Source organism: Amblyomma mixtum, chromosome 7 (assembly GCF_055824585.1).
Source record: "Amblyomma mixtum isolate Tamu chromosome 7, ASM5582458v1, whole genome shotgun sequence".
Lineage (NCBI taxonomy): Eukaryota > Metazoa > Arthropoda > Arachnida > Ixodida > Ixodidae > Amblyomma > Amblyomma mixtum.
Window position 1 is genome coordinate 66,615,902 of NC_143018.1, and position 16,790 is coordinate 66,632,691.

At 49.2% G+C, this 16,790-nt stretch overlaps 1 protein-coding gene across 1 annotated transcript; it reads left to right on the forward strand.

The window, feature by feature from the left end:
• The first annotated feature begins 730 nt into the window (after positions 1-730).
• LOC149336369 (uncharacterized) lies at positions 731-2,262 on the forward strand. Its single transcript, XM_089554138.1, has 2 exons — positions 731-2,128; positions 2,191-2,262. Exons 1-2 carry the CDS (start codon positions 731-733, stop codon positions 2,260-2,262), a joined length of 1,470 nt encoding a protein of 489 aa, XP_089410264.1.
• The last annotated feature ends 14,528 nt before the right edge of the window (positions 2,263-16,790 follow it).

The following is a 16,790-nucleotide window of genomic DNA, read 5'->3' on the forward strand; positions in this document are numbered from 1 at the left end:
TGGGGCTCAACTCGTGCGCTCGCTTGCGGACGCGCAGCCTCCACCGGCGGCCTAACTCCCGCTCCTTCCGCTAGGGGCGCTGACGTCACAACAGCTGTGAAAGCTGGGGCTCAACTCGTGCGCTCGCTTGCGGACGCGCAGCCTCCACCGGCGGCCTAACTCCCGCTCCTTCCGCTAGGGGCGCTGACGTCACAACAGCTGTGAAAGCTGGGGCTCGACTCGTGCGCTCGCTTGCGGACGCGCAGCCTCCGCCGGCGGTACGCTTCGCATCCTAGGCTTAACTATAAGCTAAGCCAGGCCATTTTTTATGCGAAGCATATTGCTAGAGCTACCACTCACGCCGTCGCCGTGGGACCCCCACGTGACACCGTGACGTCACACCACGTGACATCGGATGAGAGAGCCGGCCTCCACCTCGCGCCGTCGCCGTGGGACCCCTAGCGTCACGCCACGTGACACCGTGACGTCACACCACGTGACATCGGATAAGAGAGCCGGCCTCTGTAGCATTATCAAGCACGCGTGATGCAGTGTTATCAAGCACGCGTGCTGATGTATGAGCAGGATGGTTCACATGTGTCGCACTCTTGCTTATCAGCGCCAGTCATGTGACCTTTGCTGTATCGTTATAAAGTCGGTGACACCAGGCAATAAACGTTCATTTTTCTATGTTCCACCCACCGGCTACGTTCCGTTACTTCAGTGGCGACGAGGATGGGATAGCTTCACGATGACAGCCAGACCACCCGAGTTCGACGACACGACTAGTAGCTGGAGCACTTACCGTGTTCGTTTGGAGGCCTTCTTTGAGGGTCACGGCATCACAGATTCAGGGAAGCGGCGTGCGCTTCTGGTGTCGGCACTGAGTGACAACGTGGTTCGCGTGCTTCAAGGCCAATGCCAGTCCGAATCGGTGAACAGCCTGAGCTACGAGGCCGTCGTACAGCACCTGGATAACCACTTCGATCCCCAAGCCAATGAGATAGCAGCGAGCTACGCTTTTTTCATGCGGAACCAAGCGGAAGGCGAAAAGGTACGGGACTACATCACCGACCTGAGACGTCTCGCAAAGGATTGCAGTTTTGAGAAGTTTTTGGACCGCATGTTGCGGGATCGGATTGTCTGCGGAATACGTGATGAACAAGCTCGACGACACATGTTGTCGCAAAAGAAGTTGAACCTGGCGGAGGCAGAAGCTTTTGCTCTAGCAGCGGAAACCGCAGAAGCGAATGTCCGGGCAATGCAAGAAAGGAGCTTCAACGACAACGGCGCGGCAAACTTTGTACAGAAGCGCAGGATGAATCCGCAGAAGTCCGGACGCGGGCATGGATCCATGACCGAGTCAGCTCAGTGCTGGAGATGTGGCTCAAATCATGCTTCGGAAGTATGCAGACACAAGAAAGCGACGTGTCACAAGTGCGGCAGGAAGGGACACCTGGCAAGGATGTGCTCCAGTGGCCGCTCTAACCCCTCAGGAACTTTCGCGGTGAAGGAGCTGGACGCCAATGACACAAGCGGAGAAGAAATGCTCTACGCTTTGGTGGCTCACAGCTGCAGTAGTAACCAGTCCGCACGCCCATTTGAAAGAAATTTCATCTGGGAAGGCCGGAACCTGCGCATGCTGGTGGATACAGGGTCCACTGTCAGCGTCATTCCAAGAAAGGTATACGAGAACCATCGCGAAGGGTGGCCGGCACTGCAGAAGACTTCACTACGCCTGACGTGCTTCCTGGGGCCGCTGCCGGTCCTTGGCCGAGTGGCCATGAAAGTCGAATGCGGCAGCACTCAAGTGGACAGCTCGCTCGTAGTAGTGGATTGCGACGGGCCTCTATTGTGCGGCCGGAACACCATCCAAGCCTTCCGGAATGCTGGCATGGCACTATTGGAAGAATGCAAGTCGCAGACCATACATGTGGTTCACAGTGGCACAGAGACAGCGAAACTTCTGGCGGAATTTTCGGAAATCTTCGAGGAGAAGTTGGGTTGTTGTAAGGGACCGCCCGTGAAACTCCACAAAAAAGAGGCCGCTGTACCACGCTTTTTCAAGGCTCGACCAGTGCCCTATGTGCTTCGAGAAAAAGTGTCTGCAGAAATCGACCGCCAAGTACAGGAAGGAGTGCTGGCACCAGTGAGAGTTTCCGAGTGGGCTACGCCCGTCGTGCCCGTACTGAAACGAAACGGTGATATTAGGCTCTGCGGCGACTTCAAGCTAACCGTGAATCCAGCGACACATCTGGAGCAGTACCCGCTGCCGAAAATTGAGGACATCTTCGCATCTCTGTACGGGGGCGAGGTGTTCACCACTTTGGATTTACGACACGCGTATAATCAACTTCCACTGGACGATGAAGCACGAACAATGGCCGTGTTGAACACACACAAAGGGTTGTTTGCATACAACCGCCTCGCTTTCGGCATCGCATCGGCTCCAGCATTGTTCCAGCGCCGCCTCGAATCCGTTCTGCAAGGCCTCCCTCGCGTCAAGGTGTACTTGGACGACATCATTATTGCCGAAAAACAGAATGACGACTCCACTCTCCGGCAAGTCTTCGAGCGGCTGCGCGAAAACGGACTTCAGTTGAACCGTGACAAATGCAGGTTCCGCGAGAAGGAAGTTTCGTTCTTGGGGCACAAGATCGATGCAACTGGCCTACACCCCCCTGAGAATATGGAAGCCATCACCGCCGCACCAAGACCGGAGACTGTGAGCCAGCTAAAATCCTTTTTGGGATTAATCACATATTACGCCAAATTCTTACCCAACCTTTCAACCATGCTGGTTCCACTCTACAGGCTGTTGGCTAAAGGAGCGCAATGGCAATGGAAAGCCGAACACGAGGAAGCCTTCCAGGCAGCCAAGCGCGCTATGGTAGAAGCGGAACTTCTCGTGCACTACGACCCCGGAAAGCCGTTGCGGCTTGAATGCGACGCTTCGCCAGTGGGAGTCGGCGCGGTGCTGTCACACCGTATTGGAAACAGGGACTACCCCATATCGTTTCGTTCGAGAGCACTGACACCGGCTGAGCGGAATTATTCGCAGTTGGAGAAAGAAGCGTTGGCCTTGGTGTTCGGCGTCACCAAGTTTCGGGATTATTTGCTGGCGAAGCATTTTACTCTGGTGACGGATCACAAGCCACTGACAGGACTGTTCCACCCGGATAGGCCGATTCCGCACATGGCCGCAGGAAGAATTCAGCGGTGGGCATTACTACTGTCGGCTTACCATTATGATCTCGAGTACCGCCCAGGACAGCTAAATGCTAACGCCGACGCTCTCAGTCGCCTACCATTGCCGTGCTTTGGTGACCGAGGAAGCCAAGAGCCCATGGAATACGTGCTGTATACGCGGAGTCTAGATTCCAGGGCCCTTTCCGCTAAGGAAATAGCAGAGCTAAGCCGCTCGGACGAGGCGCTTCGTCAGATCAGGGAGTGGATCTCACGCGGCTGGCCGCGGCACTTATCAGCAGCACAGCAACACCTGATCCCGTACTTTTCTCGCCGTAACGAGCTCACGGCCAGTCATGATCTGATTTACTGGGGCCATCGCGTAGTGTTGCCGGATGCGGCGCGACGATGCATGCTAAAGGAATTGCACGACACTCACCCCGGTATCAGTGCCATGAACCGCACAGCGCGAGCGTTGTTTTGGTATCCAGGATTAGATAGGGACCTCGAAGTGCTGGTTCATGGTTGTCCTCAATGTATACAATGCTGGCCCATGCCGGCTGCTGCAGTGCCGTCTCCATGGCCGGCGAGCAACAAACCATGGTACAGGTTGCATATGGATTTTGCGGGCCCCATCAATGGCTGGCAAGTTTTCGTGTTGGTTGATGCCGAGACGAAGTGGATTGAGGCCATACCTTTGAAGACCATCACAGCGGAGACCACCATTCAGGTACTTCAGGGGATTTTCGCACGTTTTGGCCTACCACACTGCTTAGTATCGGATAACGGACCACAGTTTTCAAGTGCCACCATGTCCATTTTCTTGCAAGAAAGCCACGTGAAGCACATCAGAACAGCCCCATACCATCCTCAGTCAAATGGTTTGGCGGAACGGGCCGTGCGGACAGTAAAAGAAGGGCTTCGAAAGAATCCGGCCGGCACGTTGCAAGAACGACTAATCAAGTTTTTATTCCGTTATAGAACGACACCGTTGGAAGGAGGAAAGTCGCCAGCGGAACTACTGCTGGGCTTCCGTCCCCGAACCCGGCTGACAGCTTCACTCACAGACACCAAGGTGACAGGAAATCATGGCTCTGGCGAACCTGTGCCAGGAGCAGCAAAAGCACCGACACAGTTTCAACCGGGAAGGCATGTATGGTCGCGCCAGTTTCAGTCTGGTCGAAGGTGGGTGCCGGCGACAGTAGTGTCCACGACGGGAACACGTATGGTAACATTGGAAACACCTGGGGGACAGCAGCGGCGCCATGTAGACCAACTCCGTCCACGACTCGACACACGGTCGTAACCTAGCAAGCCGAGCCAAGTCCGCACCCACGAAGAAGCTCAGCATAGCTCCGAGCAGGCAGAAGCTGATCAAGACCCGGAGGCACGGGAAGTCAGCTCTCAAGCCGAAGACCAACCACCACGTCGTTCGACTCGCATACGGAAGCCTCCAGATCGTCTCGCTTACTCCAGCTTAGGGGGAAGGGATGTAGCATTATCAAGCACGCGTGATGCAGTGTTATCAAGCACGCGTGCTGATGTATGAGCAGGATGGTTCACATGTGTCGCACTCTTGCTTATCAGCGCCAGTCATGTGACCTTTGCTGTATCGTTATAAAGTCGGTGACACCAAGCAATAAACGTTCATTTTTCTATGTTCCACCCACCGGCTACGTTCCGTTACTTCAGCCTCCACCTCGCGCCGTCGCCGTGGGACCCCTAGCCGTCACACCCGCGCATTCCCGCGCATTTCGAACGCGCGTTCACACTCGGTGTAGGTGAAACGCTCGCTCCACCGGGCAGGCAGACGCGGCTTCCGTGGCAATCCAGGCGCTCACCCAACGCGCGTCTCGGGGTTAGTCGGCGTTCCGCTGTAGCCATGCCATTGTCTTCCCCCACGACGAAGGCTTCTAGTGGTTGTATTAAAATGACCAAGTATTCAACCAAGGAAAGCCATGTATTACCAAGCCTAGCCACTAATATGCCTCGCATTCCCCAGGCTTAGCCAAGCTGAGCCTCAGCAATTTTTTTATGCATACCTATGTCTGAAAGGCTATTCATCATCAGGAATGTTCAATTGCTCTCATTTACACCGAGAGCTTCAGACGCCTGTCAGCACGGCCAAGGGAACACCTGTTTTCACAGCGGTGCAAAATTTTTGACACCCACTTTGAAGCTGATTTGCAGTGCAATAAAAAAAATTGAAAGCTATGTGCGAGATGTTAGCAATGCGTATCCTCGTGTAAACCAGAACTGGAAAGTAGTGCATAACTAATTGTATTTGATTACAGAACGAATTTCTATGTAATATCATTAATTTTGTCAGCAGTGATGTCTATTGTAATTATCGGTTCAGCGCTTACGACTGGACGGAACAGAAAAAACAAAGACTGCGTGCGTTGCCGATGAGTTCCCAGAACTAGAGCACTGCACACGCCTACAGGACGAAATAGACAAGTGGACGAGAGTGCTGTGTACAAACATAACAGCTACGACAAAAGAAATCGCTGATAGAAAAAGCGCGCTGGGCAAGAGCAGATGCGAACACAGAGGTGGCTACATGCAGTACCGCAGCAAAGTTTATGAATCTACTAACGCGGCGTTACACTCCAGTACAGCAGAGGTATACTAGGCACCGTTGCGGAACTGACACAGCTTTTAAGGTATAAGGCAAATCTGAAATGGATGTAGAAAAGTTTTTATGATATTAATTTTTTCAAATGTTGTTTTATCAATAAGCTCACTGATGAATGAACCGCAACAAAAATTATGCTTCTAATTACAGTTGTTACAAAGGTGCAGTCAAAGTTGCAACCCCGTGCGTATACTTCGAAACCAAAAATTAACGTTTTCCAGTCAAATTAAAAGCTACATTTCGCATTAAAATCCCAGCACTGAATTTTGGCTGAGTTTTGGTCATTTCAACAATGTTATACGAAGTAAGCTAGGCGTTTTTTGCCACATTAGGATCAAACCTGGCCCGCACACATAGAATGCTTGCCTGACAGGTGGCTTACCACGCATCAGCAAAGCTTCCTTTTGGCGTACGAATACTGAAAAAAAAATAAAAGAAAATTGACCTTGGTTATGAGAAAAATGAAGAAAAAGCATGCCTAAGAAGGACCACACCTACAGAAATGCTGTAGTTCGACCGTCCAGTACAAAGGTTCGTGGTATTTGTAGTTATTTCTACTCTTCCTTATCGCTCTCCTCAGAACTTCATTTTTGTCACTCCTTTTTAGGCGAAAAGTCCTAGCCTCATTTCTGTACAATATTTTTGTTCCCAATTTTGCAACTTATTACTTTTATACCAAGCTGTGTAATGAACCAAAATATCCAAATCGTATACTTTGCTTTCTTACAGCTGCGTTTTTATCGAAGATTCCTGTAGGAATACTATTGTTTTATATCTTTCATTCTACTTTTGCACCATGACATATCATGGCACCCATTTTAATTTAGTTCATTGCACAGCTCTTGCCTTCATCCATATAAAGGCAAAAGCAATGTGCCTTGCGATGAATTCAGGTGAAATTACGAGAGCTGGCGTCAGATAAATATTTAGCGCGCATTTTAAAACCAAAAATTTAAATTTTATTCTATTGTATTAACATGTCAATTGCAATAAAACAGCTTCCTTCTTAAGACAGACAACTAATTTTGTGTTTTTATCTCCTATTATAAGTTTTTCGAGAAATGTGGCCATATACATAATTTATAGAAACGACGCCGAAAAACGACACGCGATTACAGAGAGGATCTGTCGAGGGTAATGAAATAAGGTCGGAGAAATTAGAACAATGCTTTTATGGCGCGCTTTGTGCTGCGTGTTTTTCATACAATAATATAATCGGCTATATGACATCCCTGAATATATTGGGTACCAGTTCTTCTATCGCTTTTAAACGAGCGAGTGCAGAGGGATAAATACCAGAAAAGACTGTCGTATATATTACGCCGCTAATTCCCGAAACGCTTGTCGATTTGGTCAAGATAAAAAATCGGCCGAAAGTAGTCGCGGGACTGGCACCCTCAAACAAAACACCATATACTATAATGCCAGTTTACGCTTGTCCCGGCAGCACGGGACACATTCACCAAAAATTCGAAGGAAAAGCCGCACTTTTAGCCGGGACCTTAACGCTCCGCTCTAGGTTTAGGGTCGCCACCAAGTCTCTAAAAAAGGCGACGATGTTCGCATCGTTTTCCACAGAAATAGAGTTGCAATCTTTAGATCACACAGGGATTACAACGCTGCCTCCAAAACGTACGCACTCACATGACTCGACGTGATGCAAGGCTACTGATGCACCGGAACAGGAGGAAGAATTAGATGCATGGGCTAAAGACCACACCTTCATGATATTAATTATTAAAAGCTACAGCAAAAGACGAAAATCAGGGTGAAAGCCTCTTTAACACATTTGTATGGCGTTCGCCAGGTTACTAGGACCCACAATGTAAGTGCAGATACGCTTCTGTCCACGTTACAAGCGGTTCTCAAAGGTAATACCATCAATACAACAATAAAGAAAGCTGAGAAAGCTGTCGACATTTGCTTTCTAGGATTGGAAGGCAAGGCATAAGATATACAGGCCACAAGACACGGCAACGACTTGAAAGGAACAATGGAATTCAACCAACTGACAGCTCAGTCACACTGTCATGAAAAGGAACGGGCCCCTTAGAGATGGAAAGACACAGTAACATAGGAAGTAGAAAGAGCAACAGGGTCCTCTGGATGACTCTCATAGACGTGTAATAGTTGTAGTAGTAGTAAAAGACCTTTATTCGACCTTTATTCGGCCGAGCATGTCGACCACCTGGGCGACCAGAAGTCGCTGTTCTTCTTCCCCTTCAGCGCCAAGCCAGTCGAGCCAGGTGGTGATGGATAGAGAGGGTGGGGGTAAAGGAACGCGACTTCTGAGCAGCCGGGCAATAGAAGAGGCAATGGGCCAGGTCCGCATAGATACAGGGGCAGTTGGGACAGGAAGGGTCCGACCGATAGCGATAGAGAAAGAGGCGGGACGGGGTGATGACTGCATTCATTTGGATGTGCCGAAGAAGGTGAGACTGCGGCACCGTGAGTGATGGATGAGGGGGAGGGTAAAGGTGTTTGTCGAGGCGGAGCTCACGGTAGCTCAAGGTAGACAAGAGCAGCAAATTATGGATTTTGCTGAAAGCATCCGGCACACCCTACTGCTCACACCAAAGGAGTTCGAAGATCAGCCAGCAGTACATTTCGCTCCGGATCATACGCAGTCCTGCACTAGAACCGGCCGAGGAAGTGGTAGACAAAAGAGGAAAAACATCGCCATCTACCGCATTGGAACTATATGATGCTACGGAAGAAGTGAGCAAAGAAATAGCTGCTGGATACGGTTGCGTTCCATACGAAGACGTTAAGAACTTAGGAGGAACTTTTGACGTCCATTTGGGTGCAATAAATGGGGTGTGGCAAAGTTGGGAGGCCCGCATACACTGGAAACACTCAACTGTTTTGAAAAACCTGCCATTAGTTCGCAGTAAATAGGGCCCAGCTAACATATGACAAGAAAGTGTACACTTTATGAAAAGATAGCAGCGTTAACAGCTGATCGTAAAGTGGCATCTTCAGCCACTATGTTTGCGAATGCGTGAGCTATTAGCTGACCAAGCGGTAGAGAAAAAAATCCGGATGGGATCAATTGGACCGATGCGGAGGTAATGCAGTAGCATTTTTCTTTAATTCTGCGAACTATTCCAGTTATAATTCTATTCAAATTATTCTATTATATTTTGCTTCATTCATAATTCTATTAATCTGATTGTATTCTTTTGAAATTACTTTCTAAATAGCTTCTTTTGGAAGTGATTGTCAAAGTGCCTCCCGAACCATTCAACCGGACTCTTCGGTACATGATTTCTCAGTACGATCGCTTCGACAGGTCTAATATGGATCAGGTTCTTCCGTTCGTCACTTATGCATACAACACTACATCTCAAGCAGCACCCGGTGCTTCCCCGTTATACCTTTTATCTGGGCGGGAGCCTCTCTCCCCTCTGGACACCATCCTTCCCTACAAACCCTACAGTTACGAATACACCTCCCTTTCTGAAGTTACCCGTCATGACGAGCGGTGTAGGCAGCTGGCTCGCGCCTCAACCTCAGAACATCAAGGCCTCCGCAAACATGAGTCCGATCAAGCCAATCGCGTTGTCCTCTTCCGCCCTGGCTCATTGGTCAGGCTCTCTGTTCCGGCTGCATAAAAATTTTTGGCCCAACACCTGGACCCTTAACTGATATTGGAGCGTCCGTCAGCTGCCCACTATATTATGGAACCGCTGACACATTCTTCGGATCAGAGCCGCCGTAGCCGCGACGTTGTTCACGTCGGCCGGCTGATACCGTATCACAACCCCCTCGCGGTATCTTCGCCTTGAATCGCCAGAATGGTTCCCTTCCTTTAGCGGGGCAGTTTGGATTGAAGATGAACTTGTGTCCACGCCAACGACGGTGGTCTTGAGGCAGCAGTCTGATGACCGTGCTGAAGAACTGACCCTGTCTTTAGCCCGTTGCTTCATCGTTTACGTGTGCAAGAGTCTTCGTGGCCGGTGCTTCCCACGTCACAATAAGCCATCCTCCGCTTTCCGTAATTTTGCTGAAGTCGCCTTAGGAATGTTCATATGCTCTGAGTCATTTAAGTTCAGCGTCTGCCTCCTCCTTCCTAAAAGTAGAGAGGATGGAGCGCAGAAGGGAGACAAGAGGGAGGAAAGGGGGAGAGGGAGAAGGAGGATGGCTGTCAGGTATCCGGGGGGAGAGTGAAATGCCCCAAAACTGCATTTGCCCACTGCCACGTTTGGCAGGTGAAGACTAGATGCAGGTGCCGACGCCGGAAAGTTTTAGCCTTCATGACCCTCCCAATACTATCGCACTAAAGGCGAGCTGCACGTATCGAAATTGGAAGCGGTGACAAAGGAGAAGCAGCGCGGCGTCATTGTGGGTGGGGCGAAGTGGTTGGTGATTAATATTGATTGGTGGCGCCAAAGTAATAGAAACTAGGTTTGCATGTAGTCTGCCGGCTGCGGCTTATTTGGACTGCAAAAAATGCACATGGTCACAGAGAAAAAGCGCGAATGTTCACGTCAGCATTGTCACCCCTGCAGCGGGTCGTGAAGTGAAAACTTTATTGGATCTTTCAAGGGTTTCGCGGTTGTGAAGTCTCCGTCTTCTTCTCTGGCGCTGGCGACTTGAGGCTTCTCGTCAGCAAGGGTGGGCCCCTATTCCAAGGCTCCACTGAGTCGTGCTACATCAGTCGCGTGCGGCACTAAGGCCCTTTGGGTCGCGAGCTCGCCGCTGGTGAGCCGACTCTCCCATTGCTCCGCACTCGGGTGTTCGTGTTGGTGGAATGCTTTGTTGCGTTCGCACTCCCACGTGATATGATAAAGTGTAGGTGTGGCATCGCACCAAGGGCAGGTGGCTCTGTATTGTGTTGGGAACATCTTATTAAGGATGTGTAGGTTAGGAAAGGAGTTGGTCTGTAATCTGCGCCAGCCGGTCGCTTCCTCCTTTGTTAGGGCTTTGTGTGGTGGTGGATATCTAATTCTAGCTCCCCTATGCAAGTGCAAGGTCTCTGCGTATCCCCCCTCGCAAGCCTGTAGGCGGAGCTCCAGAGCATTTGACTGCCCTGCTAGGAATGCGTTACCTCGAGCTAGGCTGTCTGCCCTTTTGTTCCCCCCTATGCCCGCGTGGCCCGGGATCTAGATTAGGTTATGCCTGGGTTTCTCCTCGGCGGAGGTTACCCCGCTGAGTATTTTAAGGGCTGTTCTGCTGATCCTGCCCCTCGTGTAGTTCCTGCCCGTCTGCTTCGAGTCCGTCAGTATGTTGAGAGATCGGCCCGTTCTGTAGCCTTCTGCTGCCGCCAGCGCAACGGCAATCTCTTCAGCCTCCGGTGTGCCGGCGACCTTTGCCGTGGCACACGTGATCATGTTCCCTTCCTTGTTTACCACTACCGTCGCGGCTACGCGTTCTCTCTCGCGCGGATATACGGCAGCGTCCGTGTATACGGTGTTGTCTAACTGGACTAGCGTTCTCTCCACGTACTCGGCCCTCGCTTTTCGTCTGTTTTCATGAAGATTGGGGTCCATGTTTTTCGGCAATGAACCCACGTTAATGGTTTTCCTAAGGTGGTCCGGTACGTCCGCGTATCTGTCTACCAGTCCGCTCGTGTCCCGACCCAACCTTCTTAGGAGCGCTCGTCCCGTGGGGGTGCCTCTGAGTCTCGTGGTTTGCGTTCCCAGCAGAGCTTCGGCGAGCTCGCTGAAGGTGTTGCTGATGCCTAGCTGAAGCAACTTTTCGTTCGACGTGTGCTTGGGTAGGTGCAGAGCAGTGCTGTACGCCTTCCTGAGAATGATGTCGGCTTGCTCTCTTTCCGCCTTGGTCGTCGCGTGGTACGGCAGGGAGTACGTGACTCGGCTGACAATTAGGCTGTTAACTAGCTTGAGAGTGTCTTCTTCTCTCATTCCATATCGAGTCTTCCGAGTTGCTGTTGCTGTTCACTGAGTCTAACCTGCAACGAGTATCCGGTCACGCTGACGATGCAGCAGCGTGGGACCGAAGTGTATGTTCAGATTTTAGGGTAAGGAGTCCGCGATGACCTCACAGCACACCCCTGGTTGGAACGAAAACACATGCACTAGAGACGGGAGCAAATGAACTTATCATGCGGTAGCTTTCTTAGCTTACGTCTTCACGAACGTTATTACCTGTCGACTTTGATATCATGAAGCAATGGAGAGCTTGGGCAGACCGAAACCTATAGTTCCTGCATGAAAATTACTTCTAATTAATTATTTATATATTGTTAGGTTATTAGAATTCGCTTTAATAGTGTCTAGGACTGTAAGTTGCTTTGAAGACACAAAAAAAAAATGAAACAGAACATAAATCTTTTTCGGCACCCTTTTATGCATGGAATAGTATGGTTAAATTTTTTTCAACAAAGTAGGGACGCCAGAAGCTTTGACACTTATACTGTCAACCTGTCCAGTAGTGTAATCGAATATAGCAGTGAACAGAACACCGCGAAACCTGACGTGGTACTTCGTTTAAATAACGGACTGATTTAAGCTATAGCGGTTGCATTCCCTGCTTTTCTTTTCTTCGTAAAGTCCATGTGGTAGCGTTTTGCTTTGATAACAACCATTTTCCATTTTTCACCCCCTGCACGCTCGTTCTATGTCAGACTGCAACAGAGTATTCCAGCCCGCTCATGTGGCACGGCGATACATCACATAGTTATCAGCACACAGCCTGACAGCGGAGGGTTTACTCGTTTCTCTCGAGAAACCATCCCCAAAAGCAAGGAATAAAAATGCCTAACGACGGAGCACATCAGAAGAAAGTGGCAGGGCTTTAACGCACTTAAACCAAGTGCATATGCGAAAGCATGTGTTTACCCTGGTTGACGCGTTGTTATCCTTTGCTGTGTTGTCGGCATGTCTGGCGGTGATGTTAGACCAAGTTTAAACTCTGATCGACGTTAAGCTGATCTGATAGTGTTGTTGTTGCCTTGGTGGCATGGCACATACCCACGAAGGGGGATTGGCCAGGGTTCAGTGAGGAGAGCCCAAAGAAGGCAAATTGGTGCCAAGCTAATGGATTACCTTTTGGTGCCAAGCTAATGATTTAACTTTGGGTACGTATTCCGAGGGATTAAAGATGGAATTATATATAACGCCCCGCAGATGGCAGTTGATGAAGACGACGGTGTGCAATGCACAGTACTTCGAGAGTGTGTCGCTGCGGAGTTAGCATAGTACTCTGGTGAAGGGGCCAGCTGATGTATTCGCGTTGCCATGGCTTCTAAACACAATCTCGGCAATATTTACTTTGGCGCTGTACCCTCAACGCAGGGGACGCCACAAGATTCTTGGTTGGGTTTGTCCCGGTAAAGTAGTGCCTTCGCATTAGTGCCTTCGCATTCGCAGTAGTGCCTTCACTCCTGTGGTGCTTAAATGGCCGTCTTAACGAATTTGAATGAATGCATTTGCTGTTTTTTTGTTGTTGTTCTGTCTATTATTAAGCCTGTATAGTGGTCCTATGCAATGATTAATCTGTGCTGCACGCATATACCACATGATGTTTATAACTGTTTATTTGTAACTCACCCCACTGATGTAACCACCTCTGCCCTGTAGAGGGGGGCACATTCCCCGTCAAGCCTCTTTTTGGCTTTTTGTATGGGCTCATCCAACATCACGATGTTAAAATAAAGCTTGATTTGATTTGATTAAAACACCGACAAAGTGCGATGTGACTCCTACTGCAATCATTGGTGGAAAAATGCCCCGACTTTTGCCTTTCCTTACTCCCCCTGATAAATAATTCCTTCTTCATCCCTCACCCTGATTCTGTTAAATCCTCTGGCCCTCCTTCGCCCTCATTCTCAATTTGTGAGTTCTCCCTCATCTTCACAACTTGCAGTTTTAGCCTTCAAGTTGTTTTTGCTTGATACCGATATATGTAGATGTTCCTGATTCGCACTAGGCGCTAACTGTTGTTCAATGCGCCCGGTTTCTGCAATGTCCTGCCGCATGGATCCTTTAACGCTTTCGTTGGCAAGCCGCTATGCATCAATCGCTGACGGTCGACGGATTCGAAGCGTGACTTAAGTGTTACTTTGGGACGCCGACAACTTGTTGCGCTTCCTAGCCGGTTGCTTAAAGCCTATACGTTCGTTTAAAAAAAATCCCGCTTCCCACGCTCTACAGCAGAGGCTCTCACATTTGAGGATGACATTTCATTATATACTTTCATCATACACTGGCAGATATACTTTTATTTGTGTTCCTGCATTTTTTTACACTTGTTCAGAAACATTCTTAGTTGAAGCTTATAAAATATTCTTCGAAGAAAGCCTGTTTTTATGTGGTGTTTATCAAAACAGTTTCCAGATATGTGTTCACACTTTTAGTTGCTGTTGCGCAGCAACTATTTCTACATATTCTAGAATTTTTAAAAATAATTTTCTTCAAGAAATTAAACGTTATCAGTACAATTCTTCACTTAATTTTCAATTTTTTTGTGTGTTTGGCAGTTTCATCGAAATATTCTGACCAAGTATTTGTGTTTAAATAGACGCTTAATAAAGAATATTATACTTCCATAATTTTTATGTCTTTTACTTTTGTTGCACACAGTATATTTCACAGGCAAAAAACAAAAATTGACAGACGATTAAGGTAACCGGCAATGCGAAATTTTAGAGCCGCTCTTCACGGCTGGGACGTGGTATACGAGGTCTGTTAGAAAAGTATCCGACTTTATTTTTTTTCGCGAACACCTGATGGATATGAAACAAGCGCGCTTGCATCACGTGACCTTGAACCGTCGTGCGCATGCACGAATTTTTTCCCGCCTGCCGATAGCGTCAGTCGCTGGGACGCAGCATTTGAGTCAGGCGGTGCGCAGTGCTCTCGTCGGTTTTTTATTCATAGGCAAATGGCGGAGTGACAGGAGCAGCGCTACTGCATCAAATTTTGCCAGAAACTGGGCGACAGCCAAGTGGAAACCATTCGGAATATTCAGACGGCTCTCGATGACGATGCTATGAGCAGCACACAGATTAAGCAGTGGTACAGTTGATTTAAAAATGGCCGCACATCGGTGGAGAGCGAGCCACGCTCCAATCGGCCATCAACATGCCGAAATGACCAGGTCATTGCCGAACTGAACGCTGTGGTGATGCGGGACCGTCGCGTGACTATCCGAGAAATTGAGGAAGAGGTGAACATGAGAAATTTTTCCGCACATTCCATTATCACCGAAGATTTGGCCATGGAGAGAGTTGCGGCGAAATTCGTGCCGAAGCTGCTCACGGTGGAGCAAAAGCAGCTTCGTGTTGAAGTCTCACAGGACATGCTGGATTTCGCAAACAGTGACCCCGACTTCATCAACATCATAATAACTGGTGACGAGTCTTGGGTATACAGGTACGGCCCGGAAACCAGATCCCAGTCGTCACAGTGGAAGCATTCCACGTCACCAAGGCTTCAGATGGCCCGCCAAGTGCGCAGCAATGTGAAAGTGATGCTGACTGCTTTCTTTGACACCCTCTGTGTGGCAGACCACGAGTACGCACTCCACAGGGTCAAACAATGACCAAAGAGTGCTACAGGGATGTCCTTTGTTGCTTACGTGATGCTGTGCGGCGCAAAAAGCCGGAGTTGAGGTCAACAGGAAAGTGGCGCATCCATCACGACAATGCTCCTGTACATGCCTCGCACTTGATTCAGACTTTTTTGGCGAAAAACCAGACTCCTGTATGTAGTTCAACAGACTCCTTACTCTCCTGATATGGCCCCTGCGATTTCTGGCTGGTTCCCAAAATCAAAAGGCCATTGAAAGGAGCGCGATTTCAGACAAGGAAGAACATTATGGCTGCAACGACAGCTGAGCTAAACTCCATTCTGAAAGGGGCCTTTTCGGAATACTTCCCAAAATGGCAGCACCGCTGGGAGAAGTGTGTGGAGTCCCAAGTAGACTACTTTGAAGGTGATTAGGTTTGGAACGCTCCAGTTATGCAAGTTTTTTTTCTACGGCCAAAGGTCGGATGCTTTTCTAACAGACCTCGTATTACGCTGCTAGCCAACTTCCGGGATCGTCCAGTGGCCGCTACCTTCCATGTAACGTTTCGCTCCGCTATTTAGACGGCCGGTTACGCCGACAGCGCCGATGACTACTCCGACAACACTGATGCTGATGACTTCGACGAGTACGACGCGGAAGCCAGGAACGGGCGCCGAGCAGCTGCGGCCTAAAACGCGAGGCAAAACCTCACACGTGTGGCCTTTCCCAGAGACCAGCTGTGAAGAAAACATCCGCTAAACAAATACTTATCTAGAAACTTTGGAGGAGCGGAGTGCGAGAACCATCTGTGAGCACATCGGCGAGAGGCCGCAAAAGGAACGCGCGCCAAACACAGCGCGATCAGGGTCTTGAGGCGGAGATACGGGCTAGGAACAAACGCCGGTAGAAAAGTGGGGTTAAGGCAGTTTGCCGCTGTTAATTTGGAAGGTTTCTATATATTTTATAATAAGCCCACTGTCACGTTTTCTGATTATGAAGCAGATTCTTAAGGATGGCAGGCATCCACAATGTATGTAATGGACATCGAAGGGCCTAGAAATCACTTTCTCCACGCTACACTGGTGTTTACGAAGGCGATGACGTATCTACCGGTTTGGCCAATGCGTACCACACCTTAGATTAAAGAAATACAGTCATCTCCAACAGCGTCCGAGACGAACTGGTTCTATGTTCGCTGTTCATACGCTTCCTTCTTTGTTAGGCAGATTGATGAGTTATAAAGCCAAGAAAGCTTGTTAGGGGCGGAGAACACCACACCCACATTTGACGAATTTCTCGATACTTTCGAGGTATTCGAAGGAAATGTGGATGCAAAGACTGGTAGTGTACCTTCTTTTTTTTCTTTTCTCTTCTTTTAGAGGAGCATCCTTAAACAGATACGAGCCAGCTGGTTCTTTAACTGGCGTTTCAGGTTTCCTGCCACGGATTTTAAGACATGGTCAGCGAACTCGGGCTGATGGGCCACTCATCATGTTGGCTGAAGCTGGACTCA